This window comes from Mustela putorius, unplaced genomic scaffold (genome assembly GCF_011764305.1).
Source record: "Mustela putorius furo isolate JIRA1106 unplaced genomic scaffold, ASM1176430v1.1 tig00003898_pilon_pilon_pilon, whole genome shotgun sequence".
NCBI classification, from domain to species: Eukaryota; Metazoa; Chordata; class Mammalia; order Carnivora; family Mustelidae; genus Mustela; species Mustela putorius.
Window position 1 is genome coordinate 1,972,275 of NW_025422047.1, and position 15,895 is coordinate 1,988,169.

The window sequence follows — 15,895 nt, forward strand, 5'->3', positions numbered from 1 at the left end:
TGACTCTTCGTTTAACAAAGACTTTTATGAACTAATTCAGTAAAGCCTATATTTTTTTGTTTTGTGTTGTCACTGAATCTCTGCTTGGTTAGTTTAGTGGTCAGCTAATAGTTGAACAGGGATTTCCTTAAACACTTGGAACCAGTAAATCTATCAGTCTTTGACAAGGGGTTCTGTATGTTGGGGTGGACCTTCAATACTCAGACAGGCAGTTGACAACTGGGTCTTAGCCTTCACTTCCTGCTTATCAGGACCCTGATGATCAGCCTGAAGTAAGAGCTTACAGTCAGCTTTCTCAGATTCTTCCTGAACATGTAGAAAGGCCTAGGCATGTACACAGCCCTGTGTATGATTTTGGCCTTCTAGATTCTCAGTATTTGCTGGCACTTTCCAAAGCCCCAAGGAAATCTCTTACCCCTGTGTTCAGACTTTTGCTTGCCCTAACTGCTATCCTCTACCTCATGTGGCCACAAAAATAATCAATTGCCTCTGTTTTCAACAAGGGTCTCCACACTGGCCACTTCCAATCAGGTCAAATAAAGATAGCCTTGCAAGTGGGTCTCCAGGGTGTGACAGACAAGTCAAATAAAGACAGTTCTCTGGGTATTTGGCTTTGAAAGAACTCCAATCCCATTCTAACCCCTCCAAGGGCTGCTAGATGGCTGGTTTTCACTGTAGTTACAAGGTGGTGGTTTTTAAGTCTTCTGTGGAACTGAAGAAGGAGGAGGAGAACAGGGCAAGTTACAGTATCACCGTGTTTGCCGTTCTTACAGAGATTCAGCCTTTTTCTAGAATAAATGCTTCCCAGACTGCTATAATCTCTCAGGTAATTTTCAAAGTTCTAAAACTTGGTTCTGGTTATTTTTGCCAATCTCTGATTGGTTTTATGCAGAATTTTCAGAGCTCCACACTCCAACATTTTTGCTGATATTCTACCAGGTACTTTTTTTTTTTTTTTTAAACCTGCAACGGCTTTCTGTATCCAGTCCCACTACTCTGTTCAGATGTTGCCTCCTAGATGTGGGTGTGGCTCTTCTGAGGACACCATCTCCTTGGTACTTGCTGTCATCTTTCCCCTCCAAGTCCAAGGAGGCCGTAACAAAAGGAGAGATGTCAAAGAGGCTTTAAATGCTTTGGGGCGCCTGGGTGGCTCAGTGGGTTAAAGCCTCTGCCTTCGGCTCAGGTCATAATCCCAGGGTCCTGGGATTGGGTCCCATTGGGCTCTCTTCTCAGCAGGGAGCCTGCTTCCCTCTTTCTCTCTGCCTGCCTCTCTGCCTGCTTGTGATCTGTCTCTCTGTTAAATAAGTAAAATCTTAAAAAAATAAAAATTAAAAAAATGCTTTACAGCTAGGGCTCCTGATGATGCCAACTACAACCTCAAGGTAATCGTAGTCATTAAATGTGAATAATCAGGAGCTGGACCTACTTTTAGAGTGCTATGTTCTGTCCTTGTAAGAATAACTGATATAAGTTGAAAATATCACAATTTAGTGCTTAAGGGCATAGACAGGTATTGCAGTGAAACTGTATTGAGATCACTACTTCCCAGCCGTGATAATAATGGTATACATAAAATCAACGAAGACTGGGGAACAATTCAAATAAAATCTTTAGCAGAGTCTGGCCCAAGCACTCCAGACCTAGTTGCTGGGATTTTTATCACCATTGTCAGAGCACCGATGCCTCCTAGAAATCTCATAGCACATGTCCAAGGAGGAAGGGACCTCAGAAATCTGCCAGTTCCACTGCAAACCCAGGACATTAATTCGCTTTACCTCACGTCCCTATTAAATGAGCTCCAGCATGTGTTTTCATACTTCTAAGCACCAGGAATTCACCATCTCAAAGGCACCTCATTGTGTTGACAAATCACTCTCATTATCTTCCTTCTAGTGAGCCCCAAGTCCTTCTTTCATTTTCCCCTTGAACACTTTTCAAAATTGAGCTATTACCATTTCTTGAGAAGTTGCATGACAACTCTTTCCTTACTGAAGGGTTCGGAAAACACTTCCCAGTCTTCTTTCTAACTTTGGGGAAGAGGCTGATACTTTCTGTTGCACATCAACTCCTACCCCCTCCTACCCCCTCCAACCCCCACCCCGCCTTCCCCACCACCACCAACTGCCATGCCCTAAGGTATACTCCTAAAACCTTAAAGGCCTAGTTGGAAGAAATAAGTTCCTTTTGAGATACAAGATATCTATTTATCTCTTTCCTACCTCCCTTCCCATGATAAATGAATCTCTGTTCTGTGAACACAACCAGTTCAACACACACATGTACACATACACACACAAAGAGTTTCAATTTATTGGTTTGCTCTTTGGGAACGGTGATATAGAACATAATTGGGATTAAAATCAAATTCTAGTTACAGATTCATAGAACTTTGCTTTAAACCAAATTAACTTTTAAGAGACTATTAAATCGCCTCTCATCCTCATACATTAACAGAGTAACTCAATCATAATCTATATAATCCTCTGTTGGTTTTCCATGATTAAAGCACACATAATACATAATGCAATTGATATTAAATATCTTGAGAATGACAAGTCAATAGAACTCCTTCCACTCTTAAGCATTAGCTGGTCATTTAGACATGTTCTGTACATACACTTTTCATTTAAGATTTTCTCCTTCAAAGGACTTGTGAACTATTCATTATTATGTGCTATTTGTATACACATGTCAGATGTCATCCAAAATTACATTTAAATTCTCTCTTCTTATTGCTTCAGAAATGTTAACCTTTAAGGAACATTCAATTTAAAAAAAAAAACAAAAACAAAAGTTCAGGTCCTGACTCTTGCAACACATGTTCATATGTGTCAAGATTTTATTGTTTCCCTCTGACCTGATTAAAGCCTCCAACAACATACAATGTGCCACTTTCTTCTTTGCTCAACTCAGAGGAAGTCAAATAAAAAGAGAAAAAACAAATGCTCAAAATCACAGTGACCAAGGATTTGAATTAATAATTACATTAAATAACCATAACTTTTTGTTTAACTATTCACATTCCACACAGTGGAAATTATCGTTTCCTCCAGATTTTTCACTTACATTTTTAACTTTGAAGAACTACAATAACAAAAAACAACTTACAGACTCACAGGATGTGTGTTTTTCTCTTTTAATGCCAAGCACAAAGTGTACATCATAAAATTCATATTTGGTGTTTGGCATTATTTTAATAGGAAAGATTGAGATCACAAGTATCTTGCCATAAAAAACTCTACTATAATAATGAAAAAAACATACTTTTTCATCAGTGACTCCAATACAATATGTAATAGATATGGCACTGTCAATAAATGTTGGAAGACACACCATATTTTGCTAGTCTTAATATAGGCACAGTAAGAAAAGCAGACATTTCCCTCTTTGGCTAGCGCTGTTGGGGGGTTGTATTTTTTTTTTTCAGGGTAGTTATGCTGCTGATTATCCCAGTGAAGTTAATTTTGAGGAAGTTCTCTTTACTTAAGCCAAATCCGACTTACATGCAAGACTGTGGTACAAGCTACTAAAAGAAGATTACTGCTGCCAACTTAAGTCATCTCTTTTTAACAAAATCGCATGCTTGTGGCAGAGTTAAGACAACAAGAGAAGTTCAATGTCTGCTGGTTCTGAATGTCATTTTCCTTTCTAGTGTGGTTTTACATGTTCAGCTCCTTCCCCCTTCTTTTCCTCTCCCCCACGCTCAAAATTCTGGCTTAGTATTTGTGTGCTTAATTAAATCCACTCTGTGCTTTTTTTGTTGGAGGATGTGGATGAGGAGGAGATTTAGGGCAGAGCCATACAGTGTATACGAAATACGCGGACCGTGTGTTCGGGCAAATTTGCCTCGTGTGGAAGCATCAGTAGTGAGTTCGAAAGTTTCAAAACTCGACCCGATATTCTGGGTGTTCAAGATAACTTCTGCCTCAAAGTATGGTTCTGGCTTAGCTGTTAGATGGAAGAACGCCACACCAAAAAAATAAAATAAAATAAAAGCAGGCTCTTTAGTGCAATGCTGGCACCTTAGATGGGCAACTAAAATGCTAAGTCAATGGTGCTTATTTCCCCTATCACACGTGACTTGGCTAGCAAGGATGAGAAGGTACAAGGCAAAAAAGGAGTTCTGGGGGGTGGGGACAGATTTACACAGAAAACCTCAGGCTTAAAGAGCCAAATCCAAACCGCAGTAAGGTCCACCTGCCCCACACTTTGGCCATCAGATCAATCCTAAGAAAGGATGGGGAGGAGCCAGAGTTTAATCAGTGGAGGGGTCTACCAGTAGGTTCTGGATGGTTACAATGTTGTCCGAATCTCAATTCTAGTAGAGAGACAGCTAACGCACCCAAATGCTCCGATTTTTTACCCCCAGATGCTCTGATTCTCAACTGGGATTTCTCATTAGACCCTGAGAAGGCAAGGAAAGATGGGGAGGACACATCCTTGACACTTCCTCCCCGTATTAAACTACTCCTTAGCCAGAGGCAGTCTCCTTTATTTCTTTATTCTCTACTGGTCCCCTGCTCAATTTCCTACCAATGACTGAAACAAAAATAATATACTTCTAGCTCAAAAGGAGAAGACCCTCAACTCTCCCCTCTTAGCCCCGTTCACTGACAAGGACACTGAGCAAAGGGAAAATCTTTCTAAAACAGGGCTGTGGCTCTCACAGGCATTACACAGAAATAATAAGCTGGGAAAGAGGTGGTTACAACCAAGCAAAAGGAAAGTTACGGGGACCTTCTGCTTACGAGGTGTTCGTTTTCTTCCTATCGCTGCATAGGGGTTTCTGAACTATGTCTATTTTCTGCCTGAGGGGCGGAGTCTGGGGTGGGGGTCCTCTTGGTTTCGCTCACTGACCCGGTTCTGAAAATAAGAGTGGCCAATATTTATGTTTTAAGTGTGGTGTTGCGTTACAGCCAATGTCAGCATATCACAGTGACAGCCAAAGTTAGTGATTTTTTGGCAATTTCGTTTCTCCTCTGTTCACTTGGTTTCTGTTAAATACCAGGGGAAAACTCACTGAAGCATGGGTTGCACTGTTTCGGGGTTGGCCTTTCAAGACTCTGCAGGTCTCCCGCGGGAACTCGTGTTGCGTCCAACTGGTCCCCGCACCTGTCCGTCACACCCACCTCTCCCTCCTGTGTCCCTCTTGTCCTTTGCGCGCACACCAGCCTCCTGGAGTCGGAAGACCCTTCCCAAAATGAGAAACAGTCACGTCTATGATGGAATGAGCTAATTAAGAGTCCCGGGCAGAGAAGGATTTAGACTGAAATAGTCACTGAGATCCTAAGAAGGGATGGACTGTGGAAGGGGTGGGGGGAGGACAGGAAGAAGCAGGCGCAGGTGGAAATACCTTTTCCAAGTATAAAGCAGCACTAAAACAGGTCTCTTGCCCTCAGAGTAGCCTTTTGCATTAACATTCATTCAGAAAGGAGAATCTGGTCCTGGGAGGGCACGTGGAACACCCAGGCAGAGGCTGACCGCAGCCCCGCCCCTTTTCACGTGCCTCCCCCAAGTGCGGGCTTTCCGTGCCAGCCCCCTGGAAGGGGACACGTTTGCATAATAGGAAGCGTCCTCCTCTGGCGTCTGCCACGCCCCCCCCCCCAGACACCCACGCACACTCATGCACACAAACTACGCACTAGCAGGCTCCGGTCAGAAGGCAGCTGGTGGTTCTTCTTGCTTGTAAGTTGAAGCCAAGTAAGAATCAGGTCGTTTTAGGTCTGGCTCTGGGTCCGCCTGAGGCTGCATCCCTAAGACAGGCTGGGTGTGCCCACCTTAATCCAAATCGATGGATATGCATCGACACTGTTTGACTCGCGTGACCCTCTTCTTCTTGGTGGGCGGCTGCAGTTCGGGGCAGTTGAGCGTGACCATCATGGTGGTGAACTTCTTGGGCTTGCAGAAGGAGCAGGACTGGAAGGAGCCTTCCTCCTTCCGGATGTGCCTGGGGATGTAGAAGGAGTTGCACTGGCCGTAGCAGAAGCGGTTGATGATGGTACGGCTGTTGCAGCCCTCCTCGTGGATGGTCTGCTTCAGCGGCTGGGTTTTGCACCAGTCTCGCTTCAGGTATTTGCGCTCGGTCACGTGCAGGGCCTCCTGGCTGGACTCCAGCACCTCCTCCCCGGGCATGGCAGTGCCACGGCCTTGGCCACGCCCCCGATTCCTGGAGCCCGGTTGCTGGGGAGACTGAGTCTGCTCGGAGTCATTGTGCTGGGCCTTGTCTGGTGGAGGGATGGCCCCTTGGGACCCCTTCTTCTTCCCTTCGGCGGTAGGCAGGAGGGTCCCCAAGAGGAGAAGCAGGGCTCCCACAGTGTAGGCCGTGCGGCTCATGCTAACAGAGGGAAGCACAGAGAGGGGAGACACAGGAGACAGACAAGTCAATTTGAAAATTAACAGCAGCTAATGTTTTATCAGGCACTTCTTAGGCCCTCTATGTAAGACATTTCATTTCCTTCTCACAAGATCTCTATGAATCTGGTATTATCATTCTCATCCCCCACCTAGCAGACAAGCCACTGAGTAGCTTGCCCCGGGTCACCGGTGAATAAGGCAAGATGGCCGCTCAGCCAGGCCCTACCGCTTCATGGCATGTCCTCCCACCGCAGTTCCTTCCCTGCTGCGGATACCAATCACTTCGGAGTTACCTTGTGGTCACGTAATTCATTCTTGTATTGGGCCGAATTACCTTTGTACCTCTCTGGGGAAACCCAATTTTCTGTTTAGTTTTACAGCAAGGCAAATCAACCTCACTGTCCAGGTTACATCAGCCAGGAAAGGACCCCAGTCTCCTTTTCTCCCCCAGCTGGCGTGAATGCTTCTTGAATTGTGCCTTGTGTGTTTGGCTGGATGCTTGGATGTTCGCTGATAGCAGACCTTCCAAGGAGAACCCAGGCAGAGCCAGGCAAGCTGTGCAGGGAGGGAGAGCACTTAGCAAGAACAACACTGGATCCAAAGTCAAGACTGGGTTTCCAGTCCAGGTCTTGGGGCGACAACTTACCATCGGACCTTGAGAAAATCACTTTGCTTCTCGAGAAATGACTTCTTGTAAGCTCATCTCCCCAGAGAGGTTGTTCAGATCAAATTTGAGGTTCAAACAAAAGCAGTTTGAGAACTAACCAGATCTATGGCAGGGTCTCAGACACAATGAATTACCTTTCCAGAAAGATCACATTAACTCCTAAGACTCCTGGACTTCTCACTTGATCTCATTTTTAAATGGGCATAGCTATTGATTATATCATTCATGATATCATGATAGACAGTTTTCTATCTTTAAATGATGAAATATGTCATTTACATGTGCGTGTCTCTGTGTGTGTGTTTCATCTGAGGTAGAAAATAGCATAAGAAAACAGGTATATGTGAAATAATTAATTATGGCATTAATAAATGCTGTAGACGTGTAGAATAAATTAATGATAGTGAATTATTGTGGATGGGCCTGGACTTAGACATGTCAGAAAGGGCAGTGAACAATGGCAAAAAAATTAGAGAAGCGGGGAAGGCAGAGGGAAAACTAATAAAACAGGAAAGCAAGGATGGAGAGACAGAGAAGAAATGGACTACGGAATCTAAATCAGAGAAAGGAGGGCTCCTACGGGGGCAGAGTGTTAAGGGAAGGTAGAGGGGACAGAAGAGAAAGAGGAGAAGCCAGAACATATTTTTTTAAGAGGGCAAGCATCACGCTATTGTGATTCTCTTGACACAGTGCCTTCCAAACCTCCAGGAGCAGAGGATCGCCTGGGGGTATTGTTAAAATGCAGATTCTAATTCAGTCAGTCTGCCTTTCTAACAAGCTTTGAGTAACAAGGCCTGTAGCTCTGGCAACCTCCGGGCACAGAAAAGAGTTATTAAAATGTGGAAGGATTTTCTTTTCAAAGAGCGCAATTGCAAATTCACAGCTCTCCTCTCGGGCCATCTAACCAAATCTGACCTGCATCTTGAGGCTTCCCCCATTCCCCAGCCCCCGGGGGTGCCCCACCATGATTCTGAACCTAAGGGCAGATCTGTGAGTACCCATTTCCCTGTTCTCTTTTATAGACCAGCATTACATATAATAATAAGTGCAATTTAATAGTAACCTTATCACATCCCCCCAAAGAGCTGTACGAGTTGGTATGATTAGCTAAAGCAGTCACCTTTCAAAGACAAAGGCCTTGCGGAATCTACATTCTCTAAGTAACAGTCCCTGTAAGTAAAGACCATGCAACCCTAAGGTTAATGTCGAATTAAGATAACTTAATATTAAATTTAAAATATCCTTAAATGGCACCATTTTTCTAACATTAACCTAATACTCTGGGGCAAGTTCAAGTTTGGAACTGATAATGTGACATTTAGCTCCTGTTCTTTCGACTGTAGACTCCCTGGCTTTTGTCAGTTTATGTTACAACATCCCTGTTCTTTAAACAGAGCCTTTTTTGCCTCAACAACAAAAAAAATTAATTTCCTTGTTTTGTCTTTAAAAATCACTCATGAGAAAAATCCAGTTATAAAACAGTGCTGATTTTCTACAGAGACCAGCATAACTTGAGCCATGACAGTTCAGTCTCCTAAGCAAATACATTGTGAATTTGAGAAGCTTTAACAAATTTCTTCTATTTGTTTAATTGGGGAGCAGGACCTACACTAAAATTCAGTCTGCCCATTTCAAAGAGGAGCACAGGAGACAGCCCTAGGCTTACACCCACAGTCTTCCCTCATCCCTACTGAAAATGGCCCCAAGGACAATTCAGCCCTCCCAGAGCAAGACCCTTAGAGCCCAACATCACAGAGACCAATCTGAAACTGACTGGGAATATAAAATGCATGTGACAGTTCACGTCATAAAGCCATCCCCTCCCACAAACATCTGCCCAAAAAATGCAATTTCCTTTCTCCAGACCAACATAGGACTCTTTTTATGCTCGACTTTTCCTTCCTGGCATTTTCACATTGTCATTAAATAAATATCTAGTCCGAAGGTCGTGAGGACTTAGACATTGCCTTATCCTCAGCGCCTGGCTCAGAGTAGGTGCTCTTTTGTTAAATGAGTGCTTGTTATAGCCCACGTTGATTTACAGAGTCTCCCTTTTCATTTTAAGATGCTTCGTGTGTGCCGATGAGCAGCTGAGCCTAACACAATATTTTTGATTTCTGACTTGTAGGAGAGCAAACTCCTTCTAGCCTAGAAGTATCTTAATATTTGTTTTTCTTTTTCTAGGAAAACTTCAGATAGACACTACTTTTCACCTGGTCCCATGCAGAATGCTGTGGGTTTCATTTTCCAATTGAAGCCACTGTATTCCCTATGGCAGAAACCAACAATAAAGCAAGCAGTAAATTCACAATTAGTCAACAGTGGTTTTCAGTTTTAATTTAGACAGACTTCCTGTTCCTATGGGAGCTTTCGAACCCCGTAAGCCAAAGGGGTCTAGAATGACAGACTGTTTTCTTGTTTTGGGGGTTTTTAAAGAAAAGTAAATTTTTCTCAAAATAAGATTTATTAGGTGTGGAAAATGTTATAAAATGGTTTTTCATGTCTTAAAAAAGGCAACTTTTTAAGATCTTTAGTGCTTACTGTGAGGCTTTTGACTCTTTAAAACTTAAAATTAGCTATTTGGAGAAAAGTAAAAACCAACTTCAGGAATCTCAATCAACACAGACCTCAGCTTAAAGAACAGTGGTTCTCTGAAGGACTCTGCACATTCCTCATGAGTAAGAGTTAGAAGCTTGAGAATTCTAGTAGTGCTAGAACCAGGGCTCTGTCAAGTCATTGTGGTCAATCACCCAACCTCCCCCCACACACACCACAGACTGGTCATGATTACTCAGTGAAGAAAAAGGGACTGTTTTGCTCTTAAAATCCCAGTTGTATTGCCACCAAATAATCCGCACTTTGTAAATATCACAAGCATGCAGGAAATCATGAAGATGTAAATTTCTCGAAGACAGTTCTTTTCCATATCAACACCTCGCAGAAAACCCCATTATCAAAAATCAGTCTAAATCCTAATCAAACCTCAGGTTCCTATGAATTATCCCTCATGCCCAACCATGAGCTGCAAACATTTTTGGTAATTTGCATCCATGAAATGACCCACTGACATCATTGAAGTCGAGCTGCAGTTTGTGGGTCCAGAGTGCATCAGGACACCCACAAAGACCTCCCTTTATACTTGTTGCAGACAACATTCTTCTTTTCAAACCCTGCCTCAACTTCTCCTTAATGCATTTCTGTTTTCTCCACGTAATGTGATTTTTCGTAGCAAGTTTTTTCGGCAATTGCTCTCCATCAGCAAGACCTACCTACCCTTACCATTTTTTCCCTTTACTACTGGTCCTCGCCTCCAATCCACTTGTCCCAGAGCACATAGATACTCTCAAGGCAGTTCTTCTCTACCTGATGCTTTTCTTCAGGTTTCCCTTAGTGATCAAGAGAAAACATCCGCACACAGGATAAGCCAGATCAGCCACCTCTGTCCGGTGTAGGTCATGGTGATTTAGTCCAATCTTCATAAGGTTCTAAGAACACAATCGTCTAACTCTAAGGAATCAGAAATAAAAATGCTGTGTGTGACCTGTGTCCAGTACTCTCAATGCCTTTCGGAAAGATTAGGCCAGCTCCTTGGGGCACCCTTCTTACCGTATTTCTCATTTTAGCTAATCGACCTGCTTATAATCAGTTAAATGGAGTGCTGAGTGGGAATTACAGGGAATTGACAATGGGTCAGCAGGCCAGATGTCTATGCCTGAACATCTGATCCACTCCTGATGAATTAAGTTTTAGAAAGACGTTCAACAGGCATGACATCAAATTATTCTCTCAGTAGAAGAAAATAATTAAAGTGACAGCAAATGCTCTAAATGCAGGCCAGATTTTAGAATAATCTCTTCCTTTTTCTCAGAACTAAATCTTTGAGAAGGGAAAGGTTATTTTTAACTTGATCTTGAATTTTTAAAAAGATAGCTTTTAGAAGTTAAGTAGAGAATTTCGTAAGACTACACTGGGTCATTTTTTTTTCCCCCAGACAAATCGAAAAAAGAAGATAGAAGAATTACTTGCTGGCAAACTAGTAGAAGATAAAGTCTCATCCTGTATGAGTCACAAGACCCTAACTACAACCTCCCTATTTAGAAGACCATTCAAGCTAAATCAGGTTGGCCACCCATATCACACAGGACAGAAAGGAAACCTCCAGGTGGTTAAGTATCTCAACAGCTCTATGCCCACTGGAAGATTTTTTGCTGAAATGAATGATTGTATGCAATTTTTGAGGTCAACAGAAAACAAGTTAGAAAGTAATAAATATTCACTGAGCAGCACTATTGAGAGTTAATCAGTAGGTTCTGTTTTGGGATGCAAGACGGGTGGTAGTATTTATATGCAGGGAATTCAGGATTTAATTTCAGAAATAACTTGTAATATATCTGGTGCCATATCATGTTACTGCTTCTTCCAATACCACCGCTGATAATAAGAATTATCTCTATTTTTGAACCCTGAGCATGTATGCTAAGCATTGTGCATAAATCAGACTATTTTATCGAGAGAACATGAGGTAGATAATATTGTCTTCCCTTTATCAAGCAGGGAATCCAGAGTCAGAAAAGTTAGGAATCTGCCCAAAGTCAGACAGCTCCTCAGTTGGAGAGTAAGGGCTGGAGACCCATTCTACTGAGCCCCCAAACGTGTCTTTAATCACTGTTCTGTGGACACCCGGCACAGTTCTTAACAAGGGACACGTGAACTTTTTTTTTAATACAATACAGTTTGAAGAATATTGTAAGTCAAGTAATTATCTAGTTTGTATCTTCATGTTCACATGTGAAAAAAAAAAAAAAAAAAAAAAAAAAAAAACTTCTGTTGTCCCAGGAATTATTGTTGTGCTTTGCATTTCTAAGAGCATATGTTAAAACTAAAGAAAATTCCTTGCAGATGTAAGGCATGGGCTGGTAACACTTGTGATCTGTGCCTTTCAGTTGGATGCTACAGTTACTTCCCCTCACCGCCCCCCACCACCACTTTTCGTTACATAAAAGGGTTAGGTTTTCCCTTCAGTCCTTAACTCTCTATTCTAGGACATGCTCCAAGCTTCGTTGTTGACAAGCATTTCTTCGGAAAGGGGTCTGTGGCATAAAACTTCTTGGCCTTATTTCACTTGTGATACTTGAACATTAAGAGCAAGACAGAGGGTTTCAGTTTAGAAGACAAGGCAGGCAGCTCTGGTTCAAAGATGTGAGAACTCAGTAGGTTTCTACTCTCCTCTGTGCAATCATTTCCATAAAGGCTGTGTCAGCCAAATAGGATTTCCTATAGATCATGGGTTACCAAAACATTTCACTCAAAATGCACTTTTAAGAAAATAGAAAACCTGTAAAATTACAAAGTTTCCAAAAGACTTCAATTCCTACAGTGACCTGAGGGTTAAGCGCGCACACACACACACACACACACACACAACTACAGTTCTAAAGAACCCTTTAATAATTAGTTAGTACTACAATTGCAGAGTGTAGTTTACCCAGTGATAGCAATAAAATCACCTACTGTTGTAGACTTGTTGCTTTGAAATGCCCATCTCTTCAAGTCCCCCAGCACCCCCTTCCAAAAGAAAAGAAAAGAAAAGAAAAGAAAAGAAAAGAAAAGAAATCGAAAAGGAAAAAAAAAAAAAAAAAGAGGGGGCAGGGGCTGGAAAGCCCTGGGGTGAAAGAAGACTCCTAACGGGGGACTGGGGTTATCTTAACCTCTTCTCTGCTATTTATTTAAGTTGTGTGTACAGCCAAAAGGAAGCCCCCACTCTGGGGTCCCTGGGACAGCTTAAATCCCCGTGACCCACTTAACACAATAGATTGTTTTAATCAACTCGTGTCCTGGCACCATCTCGAAAGGGAACATAAACAGACGCGCACATCGCTCAGATCTACTTTTTCCAGCGGGAGATCCAATTACCTACCAGTGGTCGCCTCTCTGCCCTCGTATCATTTAAGGAGAGATTTTAACCCCTAACGTCGGGGCTGTATTTCTGTGTAAAAAAAATTGCTGGGGTTCAAAGTGGGCAGAGGAGGAGAAGGCGGCAGCAGGATTCAACCCGGGGAACCGTTCAGGCCAGCTCCGGGCGCGCAGCAAGGGCTTCAGGGCAGAAGCCCCGTCACCTCCTGTCTGCCCCCGCCTCGCCCGGGGACTGTCGCCAGAGCCCGCTGCGGGCAAACACCCGGCTGGGGCGCCCCCAAGGCGGACCTGGGATCCGAAGGCAATGCCAAACCAGAGCGGTGGCGAGTCCGTTCTTCCCAAGCCTGAAGTCTACAAATCGCTCCGGCCCGCAAGGTGACAGCCCCAACTCCCCCTCCGACCCCAGGACTGGCGACGGGGTCACCGAGACGGAGAGGGAGAAGAGACGACGACTGGGGCGTCTAAGCCGCCAGTCCCGCATCGTCCGTCGCTAGCAAGACTCAGCGAGGAAGGCGGGGGCCTCAAGGACACAAACTAAGGAGTACAGGGGAAATGGGACCGGGCGGCTTGGCGCTACCTGGCCCCCGGGCGTCCGCGCTTCAAGCGAGGCGCGAGTGGTGCGGGGAGAAGCCTGAAAGAGAGCATCCAGAGCCCACGCGGGCCCAGCCGGCCGGTGGATGTGTGCGGTGTTTGTGGTGTGAGCATTGCAGGCTCGCTGGACTCTGGGTCCCCGACCGCGTACAGCCCTTCAGCAGACCCGTTACCCGACGCTCCGGTTTCCACCGCGGCCGAACTCCGCGGCTCTGTTCTCGCCCGAGTCTCCATCTCACCTTGACGATGGGCCAGTGGACCCTCCGCTGAGTCTCCGGTTCCTCCAGCCCACCGCGGGATCACACCTGGGACTCCCACCGGAGCCCCCAGAGGTCCCGAGCGGAAGCGCCGGGCTTCGGACACTTGGCCCCTCTCTGTGCGCTGGCCCCGCGGTCCGGGGTCGAGCCGCAGGGCCCGGCTGCTGCCCACCGCTCCCGCTCGCCACCCCTCCGCGCTCGAGGGGCGCCCACTAGGGCTCCGCGCCTATGAGGTGCCGGCGGGGTTGGCAGGAGCGACTGCCACACGCACCAGCAGCGCGTTAGCTGGGCCCCGGGAGGTGGAAGTGGGATGCGGGGCAATAGCTCTCGCTCCTGACATCCTCCTTGCCAGGCTTTCCATGCGGACAGCGCAAGGTGAGGTTACGGCAGCCAAGACGGTGGCGGGCAGAAGTTTTCTGCATAATTCTGGAGTTTTCTGCATAATTCGCCCTGGGGAACCGCGGCCTCCGTCTGCGCGTCTGGAGGGCGACCGCGCGTCTGCACCAAGCGGGACGCGGGAGTCTTTTGACGGGACCCTTGCGCTCTCTTTCTCTCGCTCTCATTCTCTCACTCACTGGGACGGGAGCCTCTGCACTCACCTGTCAGTGCTGCGGGTCTCCGGGGCCTGCGCTCTCGACGCGGGGCGCGGTGTGCGACCGCGGCCCGAGCCGCCCCGGCTTGGCGTGGGGTCAGCCAGACAGAGAGTACGGCTCTCGCTGCACACTGGGTCGCCCGGTCCGCGGAGGGCGCACCGAGTGCGGGGCATCGCGCCGTCTCCGGTTTAAATGCCGGCAGCCGAGCCGGACGCCCGGGGCCGCGCCTCTCCATTGGCCAGGCGCCGCCGCCGCCGCGGGACCCGCTATCCGCCCCCTTTCCCGGTACTGCCCCCGCCCCTCCGCACCCCTCCTGCCTCCCCGCGGGGTCCCCTCTCCGCCTGCCTCGCCTCTTTGTCTGCTCCCCCCGCCCAGGCCGGCTGGGAGAGGTCACCCCAGGGAACCGCGCCTGGAATGCACAGCAAATCACATTTTCCGCTCCCGTTGGAGGGGGAAGCGCGGGAGGAAATCCCCCCGGCTCCAGGCCCCTCATTCCTCGTCCGCCCCAGGCCTGGGCTTTTCCTCTCGCCGGCCCCGCTCTGCCTGCGTTGGCCCCGCAACGCGCTCGGTCGCAGAAACTGCCCTGGAACGAGCAAGATCTCCGTGGGATCTCGACAGACGAGGCGGTTCTGGCCCCGTGGCGGGAGCGGGCCTGCAGGATGCTCTGGTTGAACGGTCGCCGCGGCTCCGCCGCGGCTCGGCCGGAGGCCCCCAACTTCGAGGGCGCTGACCCCCGCGCCCCCGTTAACCCTGGCGGGCTCGCCGGCCGCCAGCAGGAGCCTGTCTCCAACATGACACCCTCCTCTCCTCGCCCGCCGCGGTTTCTTTCAGCTCAGATGCTGACGGCCTCGGCCCCGGAGTGTACAGAAGAGAATAACAGGGGGGGAGAGTAAACCTTAAAGGACCCTCGCAAATCAAGGTTTCCATTTCTAAGCCATCTTTAAACGGGAGAGAACAACAGCTATACGAGAAGAGGCTTTCTGTAGCATGTTCAAGTTGAACAAATGAGGAGGATAAAACGTCAGGCGAGGAAGGTACTTCCCAGGAATATAAGACCAAAAAAAAAAAAAAAAAAAAAAAAACCCGTTTGTGAAAAGTAGGCGTCACATTCTGTATTTATTACTGAGAACCCGATGGATAGCAGCGAACACACTCAGTGCATAAATATTTTTCGAAAGATGAGCGAACACTTTCATTTGTTCTCTTAGCTTGAAAATTGGTTCCTCAAAGAAGCCGTAAATTCTGTGTGTCGAAGTTATAGCCCGTGCAAAAATCAACCCGGCTGCGAGGTCTGCAGACCGGCTCCACCAGCCAGGTCAGATGATGGCTTCGGAAAAGAAAAAGAAAAAAAAGGGGGGGGGGGTTATAGAAGGAAATGTGAAGGTGCCTGTGCTCGCTAAAGCAAAATAAACAAAACAATGAAACCCAACAAAAGGTACTTGGGAAACAGTCCTGATTTAAGCACTTGGCTAAGAAAACAAAACAAAACCCCAGAACAGCATGATTTTTTTCTCTTTAGG

At 46.3% G+C, this 15,895-nt stretch overlaps 1 protein-coding gene across 1 annotated transcript; it reads right to left on the minus strand.

Moving 5' to 3' along the window:
- Window positions 1–2,280: 2,280 nt before the first annotated feature.
- On the minus strand, window positions 2,281–14,608 carry GREM1 (gremlin 1, DAN family BMP antagonist). Its single transcript, XM_004751038.3, has 2 exons — window positions 14,382–14,608; window positions 2,281–6,334 (listed from the first exon to the last, which is right to left on the minus strand). Exons 1-2 carry the CDS (start codon window positions 14,546–14,548, stop codon window positions 5,779–5,781), a joined length of 723 nt encoding a protein of 240 aa, XP_004751095.1. The 5' UTR covers window positions 14,549–14,608; the 3' UTR covers window positions 2,281–5,778.
- Window positions 14,609–15,895: the final 1,287 nt, after the last annotated feature.

Coding starts and splice junctions, on each gene's coding strand:
- GREM1 (XM_004751038.3), bottom strand. CDS start 14,548: ATGCCCCGCACTCGGTGCGCCCTCCGCGGACCGGGCGACCCAGTGTGC. Junction 6,335..14,381: donor GAGACCCGCAGCACTGACAG/GTGAGTGCAGAG, acceptor TCCCTCTGTTAG/CATGAGCCGCACGGCCTACA.